Source organism: Annulohypoxylon truncatum (genome assembly GCF_022578515.1).
Source record: "Annulohypoxylon truncatum strain CBS 140777 unplaced genomic scaffold F4807scaffold_12, whole genome shotgun sequence".
Classification (NCBI taxonomy): Eukaryota; Fungi; Ascomycota; class Sordariomycetes; order Xylariales; family Hypoxylaceae; genus Annulohypoxylon; species Annulohypoxylon truncatum.
In genome coordinates, this window is record NW_025953798.1 from 41,068 (window position 1) to 54,743 (window position 13,676).

Below are 13,676 nucleotides of genomic sequence, written 5' to 3' on the forward strand. Positions count from 1 at the left end.
GTTTATTCTAAATTTACTACGACCTCGATTATCGCTCCCACTTATCTGCAGGAAATAGACAGGACGTCAATTGCCACTAATACATACGACTTGCTCGCTATAACGAGATTTAATCGCAACCAAACGTCAGCTCAGCGCTTCAATTATATAAAACTACAGAATTTCGCAAACAAAAGAGCAACTTTTCGATAACGCCATTCCTTCGTGAACCCACAGTCTGCTCGTTCTGTTACGCCTGGTGGATTCAACTGTTGTGACTCGGTCCCTCCTTGCGAATCACCCGCGATCTCCCTGTTTCGTCCTTCATTCCACACACGGACTGCTGTACCAAGTGCGCCCTAGAACGAGACGACCGTTGCTTGTTGGGTTCGTTGTACCGCTTTGCTCTAGAAAATAGCTAGAAGCTCAATAACCTTTTAACCTTTCCTTGGACTACGAATTAGCCTTCGCCTAGGGATCTCCATCTGAAAGCCGAGAAGGAAACTGCTACTCAAGCTACTCCCCACCATGGTCATCGCGAATTGCTAATCTTGGAAATTATTTCAACCGCTGTACTAGGTTTCCACTGACATCAACTCGCCACTGATACGTCACTCTCCGGCAAGCGGAAGTCCTTAACTCTATCTTGAGAACCTCCCCGGAAACTTTTGAAGTTGAACCTAATCGTGTCCTAAACGTGGTTTCTCTTACCACTTTACCACTTTGGGCCCGATCTGTTTGTCCCATAGACACTTTCGAAAGCTTGAGTGTCAGACAAACTTATTTTCTTTTTTGGAGCCACTGGCAACTGTCTCATTGCCTTTGATTCACCACCGGCAGTCTGTGCTGGCCGAATTAGCACGACATTTTGGCCAGCCGGTCGACTGACTTCAGGTGTTTTGAAATTTGCTTCATTTCTGCTCCTACCCGCGCGGTGCTAGGAACAGGACCCGCTGATTGGCTGGAAAGGCCTGATATCTTGGAATACACGGGCTGCCTGCATATGATGAAGGCCGCTTGAAGATAGTCTACAGAAGCCTTTTCGTGCGAATCCACCATCTCGATACGAAACAGTTCTGTCAAACAGGAAGGTCGCCAGATTTGCATGGCGTCAGAGCTTGTTTTGGGTTAAAAATTCGCTGCGAGAGCTTCTGTTTGCTCGGCGTTACACAGCCAGGCGAATTACCCGATACTTGTTCTTTATTACTACTCTTTCGAAGGAATAATGGGAAAGTCTAGATTACGAGGAAGCTCGCCAGTCTACTTGAATCCATCCCCTACGGAGCTGTCTCCTCCGCCTTCGATTTTTGAGGACTGGGACCAAGAAACTGCAATGGACACTTCGCGCCCGACGAGCCTCGCCATACCGCGAACAGGCTCGCCATTCTCTAACCCGCCGTCACTAACAGATATTCTTTCCAATTCGGCCCCACCACCATGGACGCTTAGCTCTTTCATGGCATTTCTGTCCCAAAACCACTGCCTGGAAACCCTGGAATTCATCTTAGATGCTGACCGGTACAGGGAAGCATATTATCAGATGATTCAGCGTCAAACACCCAATGGCCCGTCGCAAATATGTTCCCTGTGGCGGAAGGTCATCGATGCCTACATTATGCCGTGTTCACCCCGAGAGGTGAACCTCCCATCACATGTTCGCGACTATCTACTTGAGCTGCCGTGCTACAAGGCGAGCCCACCTAACCCATCTGAGCTCGACGAAGCGGTTCAGATTGTCCGAGAGTTGATAAACGATTCTGTCCTCGTACCTTTTCTCGAATCGGTACTGCCGCCAGTGCTAGAGACGCGCATGGAGGAAGAGGTTCATGACGCTAGGCAAGGACGCTCGCGTCTTCGAATACCTAGGGACGTCTCGACTAGCGATGAAGCGAGCACATCACCCAGGGCATCCTATCTGCCGATGTTTATCATGGGCAGCCGCAATAGTGGCGCCGGAAACCGATCAACAGCTACTTCAATGGAGACAGTAGATGTTGATATGATGACCGACGACAGCAGCAGCCCCCACTCGTCTTCTGGGACTGAGCCAATGACCCCGCCCACTACGCCCCCTACTTCAGATTTCACGTATAATACATCGCCTAGTACGCTACAACGAGCGATTTCGGGAAACAGTTGGAAGAAGATGGGAGCGAAGTTGGGCTTGACTAGAAAGAGCAAATCTACGCGTCGCCCAGCTTCGACATCAACCCATCAACCCGCATTATGAGGGTTACAGGTCACGCCATCACCTAATGCATCTACTACTACGTGCAACAGAAGTAGCTCTATACCACCAAAACAGGAAGCTGCAGAAATCGAATATGTATCCTGGGATGATCCTCACCCCGGCGAACGATTGCAGATTCCGCTCGGAGTGCCTGCCGGACGACACAGTTATCCTCAGACTATCAGTGGAGATGCCAAGGGGGGCGTGGCCGTGAAAGCGGGGCACGCGCATGAAGAAGGGTCGTTTACGACCGGGCGTAGTGATCGCGGCCGTCGCCGTAACACTAAGCCGAAACAGTTAGAGATACCCGCCAAAGTGGCAGAGGAGTCGGAAGCAAAGGGCTTTCCGTTTCTATCCCCGCCGCCATGTAGCTTTATTGCACCTATATCACCATTACACTTATTACCTCTCCCTGAACCTCTTACTCAGTATGAACCTGAGACCGACACGGAGACGGTAGTCGGCACCGAGACTGGAACTCTCGTCAGCGATGGGGACAGATCAACCACTACCAGCCGAACATGTCTGAGTGACTTCTCTAATTACCTTGGTATTTGTCAAGGGAAAGAAGAAGAGGACTCTTCGGTCACTCTCGTTGACCCCGAGTCCTACATGCGGACGAACTCAGTTAACGACGCATACGGCTGGGAAGCAGAGCTCGACCGTAAAATGCGGTGTAGTGTCAGTTCTGAAGCCATGTGCCCCTATCGCTGCGAGTACCAGCGGCCTGATTCTGGAAAGCGTGGACTTCTCCAACGTGTTTGGTCATCAGGGAGAAGGATGAATTTTTAAAATATTTGGTCTAATTGGAAATAATGTGGTCGTCTAATCGCGACCAGAGTTGGATTAATGAAACGATTAGTCATGTCGTCTTCTTAAAGGCGACTTTTTACAAAAATTTCGGCATTGATGATTACGGGATGCATCATTTACTCGGCGTTAAACAACAGGACAACCGGGCGACCGGGTCCTTGGGCGGCAAGCATTCAAAATACACGGCTATAAACAAGGGCATAGACTGGGAATCATTGGAGGGGGTTTTTTTTTCTTCCTTTGGCGAGGCGTTCAAACTGGATTGACGAGACATCTGGATATCATTATTTTTTGCCACCGCTAGAAGATATGAAATTTCCGCTCATCACATCACATACGATCGGTCTGGGTTTAGCAGCATCGTTTCTTTTTTGGACATGCGTGTGGAAACGGGCTACGAAAGATTGTTGGGGCTCTTTGCATTACACGATCTGCATTGTTTAGAGCGGGATATTATTATTGGGCAAAGATTTTACGACGCTGTTGAAAGACGCGAAGCAATTTTTTCCCTGCGCGATAGCAGGAGCTTGTTGTCGATATACCGTAATTGTCGGGAGCGTTGTTGGATGAAGCCATGTGAATATTACAGTCTGAGTGAGGATCATTGTATATAGATTACGAATGAACAAAACTTGCCATGCTACGAACTTATTCCCACACTATTGCCTTGATATGTCGATGTGATGTTTTTTGTCGTCTCATGATTGTACGATAGTACGTTGCAATGCTAATGCTTGTGTCCACTCTTTAACATACATATCTCAGGTAAGCTACTGACCGACCCTCCATTCGTAACGTTGGATATCCCCATAGATATGTCTCGGCCACACCGTATTACTAAACCTTCATCGTTCCATCCATCACCTATGCAAACGTCCAACTTAGGAACCCATTCCGAAAGATCACATCTAGAAGCACGATATTACCTCAGGAAAAAAAGAAATGGTTCATAGTCTTTTAATTATTTAACCAGTCGACTATCGAAACCCCATTCAACCCAGACTACATTTCCCCACGCCCTAGCTAGATGAAAGATCGCTAACAGCAGCGACGTTCTGTAACGTAGTAACATAGTAGATTGGCGCGTCGAGATGTTTCCCTCCCTTTTTCAAAAGGGAAAAAAGCACCAATACGCCAGAAAAAATGCCCTCCCGTCCATCCATATTTCCGTCTATGATTTCAGATTACAACTCGAGGGCTTTTCTCTTATAACAACCCTTGTTCTACTAGGTATTATATATCTAAGGTATCGTACCTATTTAAACAATTAGATACGATTTCTTATCTACACCCTCTATGGACTACTCCTCTGCAACGGGGGGCTTATCGTGCCTCGAGTACATCTTGTACTCGAGCGATGAGCTGAAGTCGAGCTTACCCTTCTCGACCTGTGCCCTCGTCGCGGACAGCATCGGCTCTGGCAGGCCCATCGACTGCAAGAATGCAACAGCTAAATTAACGATATTGATTAGTGCTCTATTACTATGATCAAGAGTGAAGGGGGCTGCGTGTTCAAGAACTTACTGTCTTTCCATTCCCGTTCTTGTCTTGTTCGGTCCCATTTCAACTCCTGGCTCATGATATCGATGATCTTGGGGAGACACTCTAGTGCGGCCTGGGCGTTTAGGAAGGCCAATCTAGTTCTCCGTGCCAGGATGTCAACGGCGGTCTGGGCGTATTCGTTGGTAATGGCGTATCTGATCTCGCCATCTACGAAGGGGTAGAGACGGGAGATGCGCTCTCCCCTCGCGGGGAATCGTAGGTCCGTGGGTTTGCACATAGCCGCAACCGTCCATGCTCGGTCGCCATAGCTCTCAGTGAGATGCTTGGCAACCTCTGTTTCGACACCGAAATGTTGGATCAGGTTGATGAACAAGGTTTTGCTAAAGCCATGAGCACCAACCAACCGAACATTATGGGTTTGGCAAGTTCCATTTAGAATTGCACCATCATCCACAAACGCCGTTCCGCTAACTCGTGGCGCGTTAACGAAAGGCTTGGTGGGGAGATTGAATTCTTTAACCGCCGCATCCACACAGTCCTCTGCCATCTGTCTGTACGTCGTCCATTTTCCACCCGCACATGTGACGAGACCGGAGTCAGAAATATCGACGAGATGGTTCCGAACGAGGGACTGTGTATTCTTGGCCTTAGGATCTTTGACAAGGGGGCGAATTCCAGCCCAAGCTGCAAGCACATCGCCGCGGCGTACACTGATATCCGGAGATAGATAATGGCTAACTTCGTTCAAAATCCACTGAATAGATTTCTCGTCGGGCAGCGGATTTGGAGAGATTTGTGTAGGCTCATCAGTTGTACCCGCAATCGTGTTTCCTTGCCACGGTAGGAAAAAGATAACTCGACCATCCGACGTCGATGGGTCAATTAACCCCATGTTCGAAGGGCTGTAGTAACCTGGCAAGATGACGTGGACACCGGAAGCCGGTGCGACAATCTCTTTGCAGTCTTGGTCATCGAGTTTCCGTATCGAGTCGGTGAATGGCCCGGTACAGTTCACGATACACTTAGCCTTGACAGTAATCGGTTCAGATTTCTTACCATTGCGCTCCGGAATCAAGTCCTTCACCTGAGCACCAGAAAGTCTGCCCTTATCATTCTTGATCAATCCAGTTACCTCAGCATGGTTTAAAACGGTAGCTCCGTATATCGCCGCAGTCATCGCAATCGAGACGTTCATCCTCGAATCATTGTGAGCACCATCATAGTATACCAGAGCACCGACGAGGTCCGTTTGCTTTAGCATGGGAAATGCATCGAGCGCCTTGCTCCTGGTCAAGAAGTAGGAACTCTCAATGCCTTCACTGCCAGCGAGGAAATCGTAGAACTTAGTACCGGCCCAGTAATATGGCGCCTTCCACCATTTGTCCAGCGGTAGCATAATTGGTAGCCACGAGCTCAGGTGGGGAGCAGTCTGCAAGAAATATTTTCGTTCCTTGAGGGCTTCCTTGACCAACTGGTACTGACTATAATCCAAATTCCATACGGCTTTTTCCAGATACCTCACACCACCATGCACGAGCTTGGTACTTTTGCTGCTGGTGCCGCTGCTGAAGTCGTCTCGCTCGACAACTGCTACTTTAAGACCTCGAGTAACAGCGTCTAACGCAACACCGGCACCAGTAGCTCCACCGCCAATTACAAGCATATCATATTCTTCTTCTTCCCCATTACTCTTCCTTAACTCGGCAATCTGCTCCTCGCGCGATTTCACCTTGGGAAATCGAGGGAGCTTAAATGTGCCATCTGCGCCGTAGATGGGAGGAGGAACGGCAGGGCCTTCGAAGCCGGGGATATTTCGGGGTCGGTATGTATAAAGAAGGGCACCACCACCGACCGCGGCAATTGTGGTTGGAAGGGCAATTCGCCGCAATCCTCTTGCAAGTCTACTGGACATTGTAGAAGAGAAGGGAGTTCTGGTTACTATTTGATTGCGTCCCGTATGTTTGCACTGCTAGTAGGGCCTCCTAGTAATGCAAGGAATGGCTGATTGTGTTCGAGTACGAATGTGAGCACAATAGATAAGCCAACCAAAAATTCCCAGCTCAAGCCTCGTCAAAGGGAGGGCAGAACTTGGCGGAGGGATGAAAGATGAGCAAAAGTCTTTAATCGGCGTCGGCTACACCGATAAAAGGAATTCCGATTCAGGATTGACCGGCTCGAAGCTCGAAGTACCGAAATATGTGTGGTATCTTGAAAGAATTAAGGCAAATTTCCCTCACTCTGTGGTGGTGATAATGAAGCCGGATAGTGTTGGTACAGCGTGGGGGTGACCACGCCGTCTTTGACTTCTCGTGTCAACGGAGAAGAAGAATTGGAGGATTTGGAGGAATAATGGGGAAGACTACGTGGAAAAGTCGATACATGATCAACATCAGTTTCATATCAGATACAAAGCAACAAAGTTAAACCGAAATAAATATGGAGGGAAGCTTCGCTCTTAGGCTCCTAGCCGTGTCATTAGCTTGTGAGAAACCGGGTACCGCAACTCCTTCCCCGAAGCGAAAAGGTGAGCTACGGCTCAAACCCCACAGTGACCCGTAATTAGAATGCGGCAACACCCACATGACAGGAGAAAACCTTACGGGTGGATTGCGGTAGAAAAAAGTTGTAAAGCGCGCAACCCCGCAAAAGGAGTATATTCGTGTATCGAGATAGCTAAACAGCTTTATCGAACAGGGACAAGCCTTCCAAGATTCTTAGACCTGCTTCGGTAAGAAATAGCCCGTCAATCAAAGCCAATTTTAGACAGGTACAATTTCATCATATTGCTTTTATCACCTGGAAATTGACTTTATCCATAAATAGTGCTTTGCATATAATCTTAAATCTTATGAACGTGATTGGCAAATTACCAAGGCACTCAATATCCGTATGGGAATTTCAACAATTACATATGTATGAACAAACAGGGGCAATCCACCCAACACGGCTTTTCCTCTCCACGTGCGCATCTCTCATCATGCAGCCAATGATACTCCGAACGAAGACCCGCATCACCTAGATTGTTGAGGATTTTCATCATAAATCCTTTTCATTACGCACTTGAATACCTATATACATACGATGATTATTATATGAAGTCGCCACCATCTCATGGTTATCTACAACATACATGCGACTATGTTAACGATTGCGTTGGCGACCCAATGTCGTGGGATATCAAAGTCCGTCGACGCAAACAGCGAAGAGCTCGTCAACGAATGTAATCACTTCGTTGACCTTCTCGCGTTCAGCCACAATCGAGCCAAAAGGTGTCCCTGTTCGTGTAACCTCTATGCCAGGTATAACGTCCATCTCGAAATCGAAACCCGCTCCAGCCTTAACCATCGTCACTCGGTCTGTGCTTGTAACGGCTTTCGATGGAACAGACAGCTTTCTACCTGGATCGTCGATTTGGCTTATGTCTACCTGGATTTCTTGAGACACCATGATGCCACCCAATCCAGCCAAGGACGTGGGCTGGTATGAGCCCGTCCTGTCAGACATTGCATCACTGCCTAACCTTTCTCGGTATTGAGAGTCCTGGTTACAGAGCTTTATTGTAGAGCTGGCGTGATCTGAATCGTGGCTAGAAGACCCTCGACTTGACTGGATCTGGTTCGGGTAATTATTTCCCATAACATCATAGTTGTTGGTCTTCGACCTTCCGAGATGGCGCAGAAAACCCAAGCGATCGTGCGAGAAGATAGCTCGTCCGGCTTGTTGGTAAGTTCCTCCAGGTGGTTTAACCGGCGCCGAATTCGCGATTGGAGATAGTTCCCGGTGCACGTATCGGGCAAACGCAGCGAGCTGAGACGAATCCTTATACGCCATCTGGTGAACTTTGAAGAAATTTAACGGGATGAATTCGCACCTCGGACTGCTGGCGCTGACGTGAATCGGCATCATTATGCAAAGCGCAATCATTGTACAAAATTTAGCCGAGCTTGATCCTCCTTGTGCCCGACAAGGTACCTGGACCACCTTGGACGTCATCACAGCATCGTCGACGATGGGATCATCTATCCAAGCCCGAAGAGCTTGGAGAGCGTCATACATCTGCGAGGCAAAGAGCACTTCTCGAGGAGAAAGCTTCTTCAGTTCGTCCAGGAGGTGGAAAATAGCACCAACGTTCATTCTATCAAAGTGTCGAATAACTACAGTATAGAGAGTCAGCAATTCCATTTGTGAAGAATTCTGGCCTAGGGTCGCCTGCAGACGATGCGTTCGAAACAGGCGATAAGGGCCACGTAGGAAATGCTAGGGTATACATACTTTCCATCTGCCATGACTCGAGACGTTCAATCGGTATCGGCATAGTCGGGAGCAAGTTTCGAGTGCCCTTCTTGACTACAATATCGAATCCGAAACTCCCGACCTGCGCTTTAACGCCGAAGAAGCCTAAGTGTACGCCCGGTCTCATCACAGCGCTCCCTTCAGCAAAAGTCGCCATATTCGTCAGTTTGCCCTTCAAGTCCCTAGTTTTAATCTGCATGCGAGACCCAATGATTCCACACACTTGGTGGATCTCTGCAAATCGAAAGCCGGCTGCTTCAAGCCGATTTACGTCGTGGGCGTGCTCGAGGTGGCGAACGAGAAACATGAGCGAGCCACGTCCATATTCATGCTGTCGCATGATCCCATTCTCGAGACGTCCCCTAAACTGGCCGTAAGTCCCTTCTTCTAGCGTACAGTCGACGATGCCTTGGTCAAGCTTTTGAGGCAGTTGATTTGTTCCGGTAGCTAGGATGTCGTCCCATAAAATACCAACGTCGGCTAGCTGCTCTTTCAACTTATCTGCCAAACTCGCGGCCGCAACGCAGAATAATTCTCGGAAGATGGCATCATAATTTTCGATGGGTTGCCCGTCATCGGCAATGAGGCGAATCTTGCCATCTCGGCTACCCTTCGGCAGATGCGCCAAGTGATTAATCATGCCATCAATCATACCGTTCACACTGTTCCAGCTCCGAGAAACCTGGAACATCCAATGGAAAAGGGGGTGTGAAATACTGAAGATGTCGCCTTGGGTCCTTTCCACGTAGGTGTCTGTAATCTTCTCACTAGGTAGCAAACCGTCCGGGCTCACCAAAATCCTCCCTGACTTATCGAACACCGCAACCCCCAAGACGATTTGCTGAGCTTTATTCTCCCTGCGTTTCGTGAGCCATGACTCATAGACGATGGATGCTATTATGAAGAAGACAGCAATAATCGATAAGCTGGCGGCCACTCTGAGGTCTTGGCTCTGAGAGATTTTATCGCGTTCATTCAAGTGTACCAGACGGTATTGGGTACCTACGGCTGCGACCCAGTGCATCCCCGATACAGCCCCAGCTAACACGAATGCTGATATAGCTCTTTTCCACCATGTGTTCCTCCAAGATGCTCGGAAAACGAAAAAGAGAGATAAGGCCACGGTACTATCAAATATAGCGATAATGGCTGCTCCCGTCACATACACTGCGTTATATACGCAATCATAGTTGTTGATGGAAAGGTTGCCCAGATAATGCATTCCAGAGATGCTGGTGCCAGCAAGTACTCCTCCACAACAGAGCCGCCACCAGGAGACCTTATAACTCGCACCGATAGCTACGAAAGTCGCAAGCAATACGATGACCGGTGCGAAAAATGAGAGCGCAGAGAAGCCACTTGAATAGACGATGCGGAGTTCGGGTTCATTGTGTGCTAAGACGATTGCTCGGTTGCCGGTGAAATGCTGCAACTAATTAGGCGACGGCTAGTTTATAGACGGGTAATTCGTGACGAAAAGTCTTACCATACACCAAATGGATATCCCTCCCATCGACACTGCGGCACTGACAAGTAGGAGATAGTTGGCTAAACCATTGCGGGAAGTTCGCCGGTTGAGCAGTTCGAGCGTCAAAATCGCACCGACACAAGACACGACGTAGCTTACAGTTATCAAACCGTGTTGGAATGACCGAGGGACAATCTGTCCCACGTACTGCAACAAGGTATCATCGCTTGTGGACATCGTGAAGAGCGTTTCCCGATGAAAGGGTCGATAGTCACCTAGGTGACTAGCCAAGAGGTAACTTCAGTCATCAATAAGGACTTACGGTAACGAGGACGGCATATTGCTGTTACTTGAAGGCTTAAGTTCGAATTACTTGATCATGACCTGAAAAGTGCCGGAATGAAGAACCTAGAAGCCTTCAACTCATCGGTCCTGCGATGCCAAGAGGTAGAAAGAGGGATAGCTAGGTCAACACTTCTAAGCTGAAGCTGAAGCTTAGACGTTATCCCGGTGAGCGCCACACGCATACGAAGGCGCCCTGAGCCTTGATTTAGAAGGATGATACCGAACTCGACAAGATATGTGATCACGCTACGACACGCTACGACACAGCCGTGCTAGACTAGAAGCAAAGCCAGAGTCGATGACGCCCTGGAGCCTGACTAGGTAGTGATTAGGTAGTACGGCAGTTGATTACGCATCCAGAGAACAATTATAGCAGCGTTGTCTCACTCGATAGGCTCGAAGGCATCGATTTTAAAGCGAACCGGAATCGCGCGGAAAGCATTCTCATTGGCCTTGGGGGTTTCTTTTCCTAATAGTTTAATATGAGCAAACGTGGGAATATTGATATCATGCTAATCGTGGCAGTTCCAGCGCAACGGTACTCCTATTAAGATCGCGGCTTGGCACGTCAACCAACATCCCAAAGAGCAATGCTTCTAAGATTTCTATAGTTATGTTATCTCCATGGCTGGTCATTTAATACATCAAAGCTCGAATATGGCTTGTCCATCGATGATCACTAATGTATGACCTTCTTCAACAGTAAAGGAAGACAGTCATAAATGGCGTGTTTATAGCATATGAACCGCCACTTATGAACAAAGTACTCGAGGGTAAAACTGCATTTTGGATTTTGGACTGACCATGTGTCACGATTCACAGAGATCTAATATATATCGACGGACATCCCCAGCTAGGATTGCCGCTAATTATTTCTCATTTCTATCTCAATGATCGTCTTCCTGGCATGGCTTACGTTTTGTGGACATGCTTCTATACTTGAGGTTTTACATCGAACTTGAAGATATCGAACTCTTTGCCGCACAGCACATATACTTCTTTTATAGTCTTGAATGATAGCTTTAAAGGTAAGACTATATTACACATAACAGAAGATCCCGAACCCTCAAGAGGAAGCAAGCCTTGATACACAGGGATTACTGGACTTTATGTAGATCCTACAAGGTTACGGGGTAAAAGGATGCAGGCACTTTTCCCTGTCTCTCAATCCCTGGATGATTTACGTTGTATTCCGAGATCTCATTCCCAACAATTCGGAAAATTCCGATCTAAGGGAGCCTCAGCTAGTACCAAATGAACTTGGAAAGCTGCTAGTCCCTTCGACTGTATCTTGTTAGTCGATTATTCGACCGTTCATTTATGCCTGAATTGGCACTCGACCCCTTCTCTTCGAGATTATCCAAGTTAGTGTAGATTATGGTAAAAAGGAAGAGATCAACACGCCATGGAAGCTTAGGTTAACTGCAGTTCGACGCCATTGATTTCGCTGCCCGTCTTCTCCCCGGTCATAGTAACAGCCAATAAAGAATTCCTTCTCACCTTAATCGACATAGATCAACATGATCTTGAGCGGCATGGAGATGTGAACCCGATCTCCGTTTGACGATCTTCATGCTGCTGCAGAATTAGGCCCCAACCACAAATGTTTCACCGGCGATCGGGCCAAAAGTTCCATATTTATGGTTACTCAACTGCTTGGGTTAGCATGGATATACTCGGATCCTACGGCAAAAGAAACCTTGAAGGAGTCGAGCTTGCCATGAGGTGGCCGAACTTTCACCGCCAAGATTACCAGCTGGTCGTGGCGTTTCGAAGCAGAGACAAAGCCATGTGCTTCGTGGCAGCAAGTCTCCGACATAAGAACAGGTGGGAATTGTAAACCTTGCCTATGATAGGAATATTCCAGACTCCACATGTCTTGCCTCGACTATTATCTAGGATACAATTAGCAGATTACAGCTTGCTTTTACCAACTATGATCTTTCATTAGACGCTAATTCAAGTAATTCATGAGAGCCTTTTCATTAGCAACACCTATACTCGTTTGCTCGCGTCTTCGGGGATTTTCAGCTAGCCAAGCCTCGATTAATGGCTCAAGCCCGTAGGAACTAAGGTGTGTAATCCTTAGTTGCACGAATATTAGGACCTCAGAAAACGTTGTAAAACGCTTGACCGCTTGTCATGGTTCGTTGTCCACATCGAGAGTTAAGACTCTTCCTAGGTTAGTTGCTCTGTATCGCATTATGAAACTGAAAAATTCATAAGCCGATAGCATTGCAAAAGTTCAGGGGGAAATATCTCGAAAGAGGTAACGGAACCTACCGCTTGTACAGGGATACCAAGAAAACGCCCTGAAATCCTAATGGAAATAGGCCGCCCAACCCTAAGATTTGTTGCAGTTAGCATGCCGGGCTTCTGGTACTAATATTACTTGCCGACAGCTCTGTCAGGAGTCCCGTTTACCTTCGGGTCCGTATACACGCTAAGAATAAACTGTTGGAAGTCTCTGGAACTATCGATGTTTGGGTTATTAACACATTTGCCGTTGGTCCGTGGACATGGAACATAGTTATGTATGACAGCTGGTCAAGTGATCTAGATCTCTAAGGTTCTATTCTATTACTTGACGTATCATATTTTGTAACAGGTCAATCGGGTTTTCAGATTCCCACAATCTAGATTTCAGATCTTAGACTTGACTTTGTAACAAACTACATTGCTTTATTTCTGCGGCTGCTCCTAGCTTAAGACAAGGAAGATTTTGGAAGCTGATGTTCGTGGAGGACACCGAGACTGTCGTGAATGTGATGATTCAGATCACTTAGCCTGATATTTTTCAAATTTCTTTGGGAATTTCTGCAGAAAGTCAGATCTTAATTTCCGAGTTCCTGCTGTGACAAACCATTTAGGGCGTATATCGAGCACAGGATAAAGTACAGAATCAAGCCATCAAACACGATTCGGGTGTATTGCAGGCAGGATTGACCAGACTTAAGTAATTATGTATATGAGGATGATCTGCAAACAAATCGTAAAATTGTCTTTGTAGACTATGAAGCACAAACACTTCGGATATCAAGAAAA

The 13,676-nt window shown here is 47.4% G+C and overlaps 2 protein-coding genes across 2 annotated transcripts; one reads left to right on the forward strand and one right to left on the reverse strand.

Annotated features, from left to right (window-relative positions):
* Nucleotides 1–1,204: 1,204 nt before the first annotated feature.
* On the forward strand, nucleotides 1,205–3,001 carry F4807DRAFT_459361 (uncharacterized protein; the record flags this gene model as incomplete). Its single annotated transcript, XM_048001348.1, has 2 exons — nucleotides 1,205–2,136; nucleotides 2,260–3,001. The coding sequence occupies 2 exons, from the start codon at nucleotides 1,205–1,207 to the stop codon at nucleotides 2,999–3,001; spliced, it is 1,674 nt and encodes a 557-aa protein (XP_047855040.1).
* Nucleotides 3,002–4,323: 1,322 nt separating this feature from the next.
* F4807DRAFT_451206 (FAD dependent oxidoreductase-domain-containing protein) lies at nucleotides 4,324–10,523 on the reverse strand (the record flags this gene model as incomplete). Its single annotated transcript, XM_048000215.1, has 6 exons — nucleotides 4,324–4,472; nucleotides 4,547–6,463; nucleotides 7,471–7,540; nucleotides 7,868–8,679; nucleotides 8,798–10,244; nucleotides 10,305–10,523. The coding sequence occupies 6 exons, from the start codon at nucleotides 10,521–10,523 to the stop codon at nucleotides 4,324–4,326; spliced, it is 4,614 nt and encodes a 1,537-aa protein (XP_047855041.1).
* Nucleotides 10,524–13,676: the final 3,153 nt, after the last annotated feature.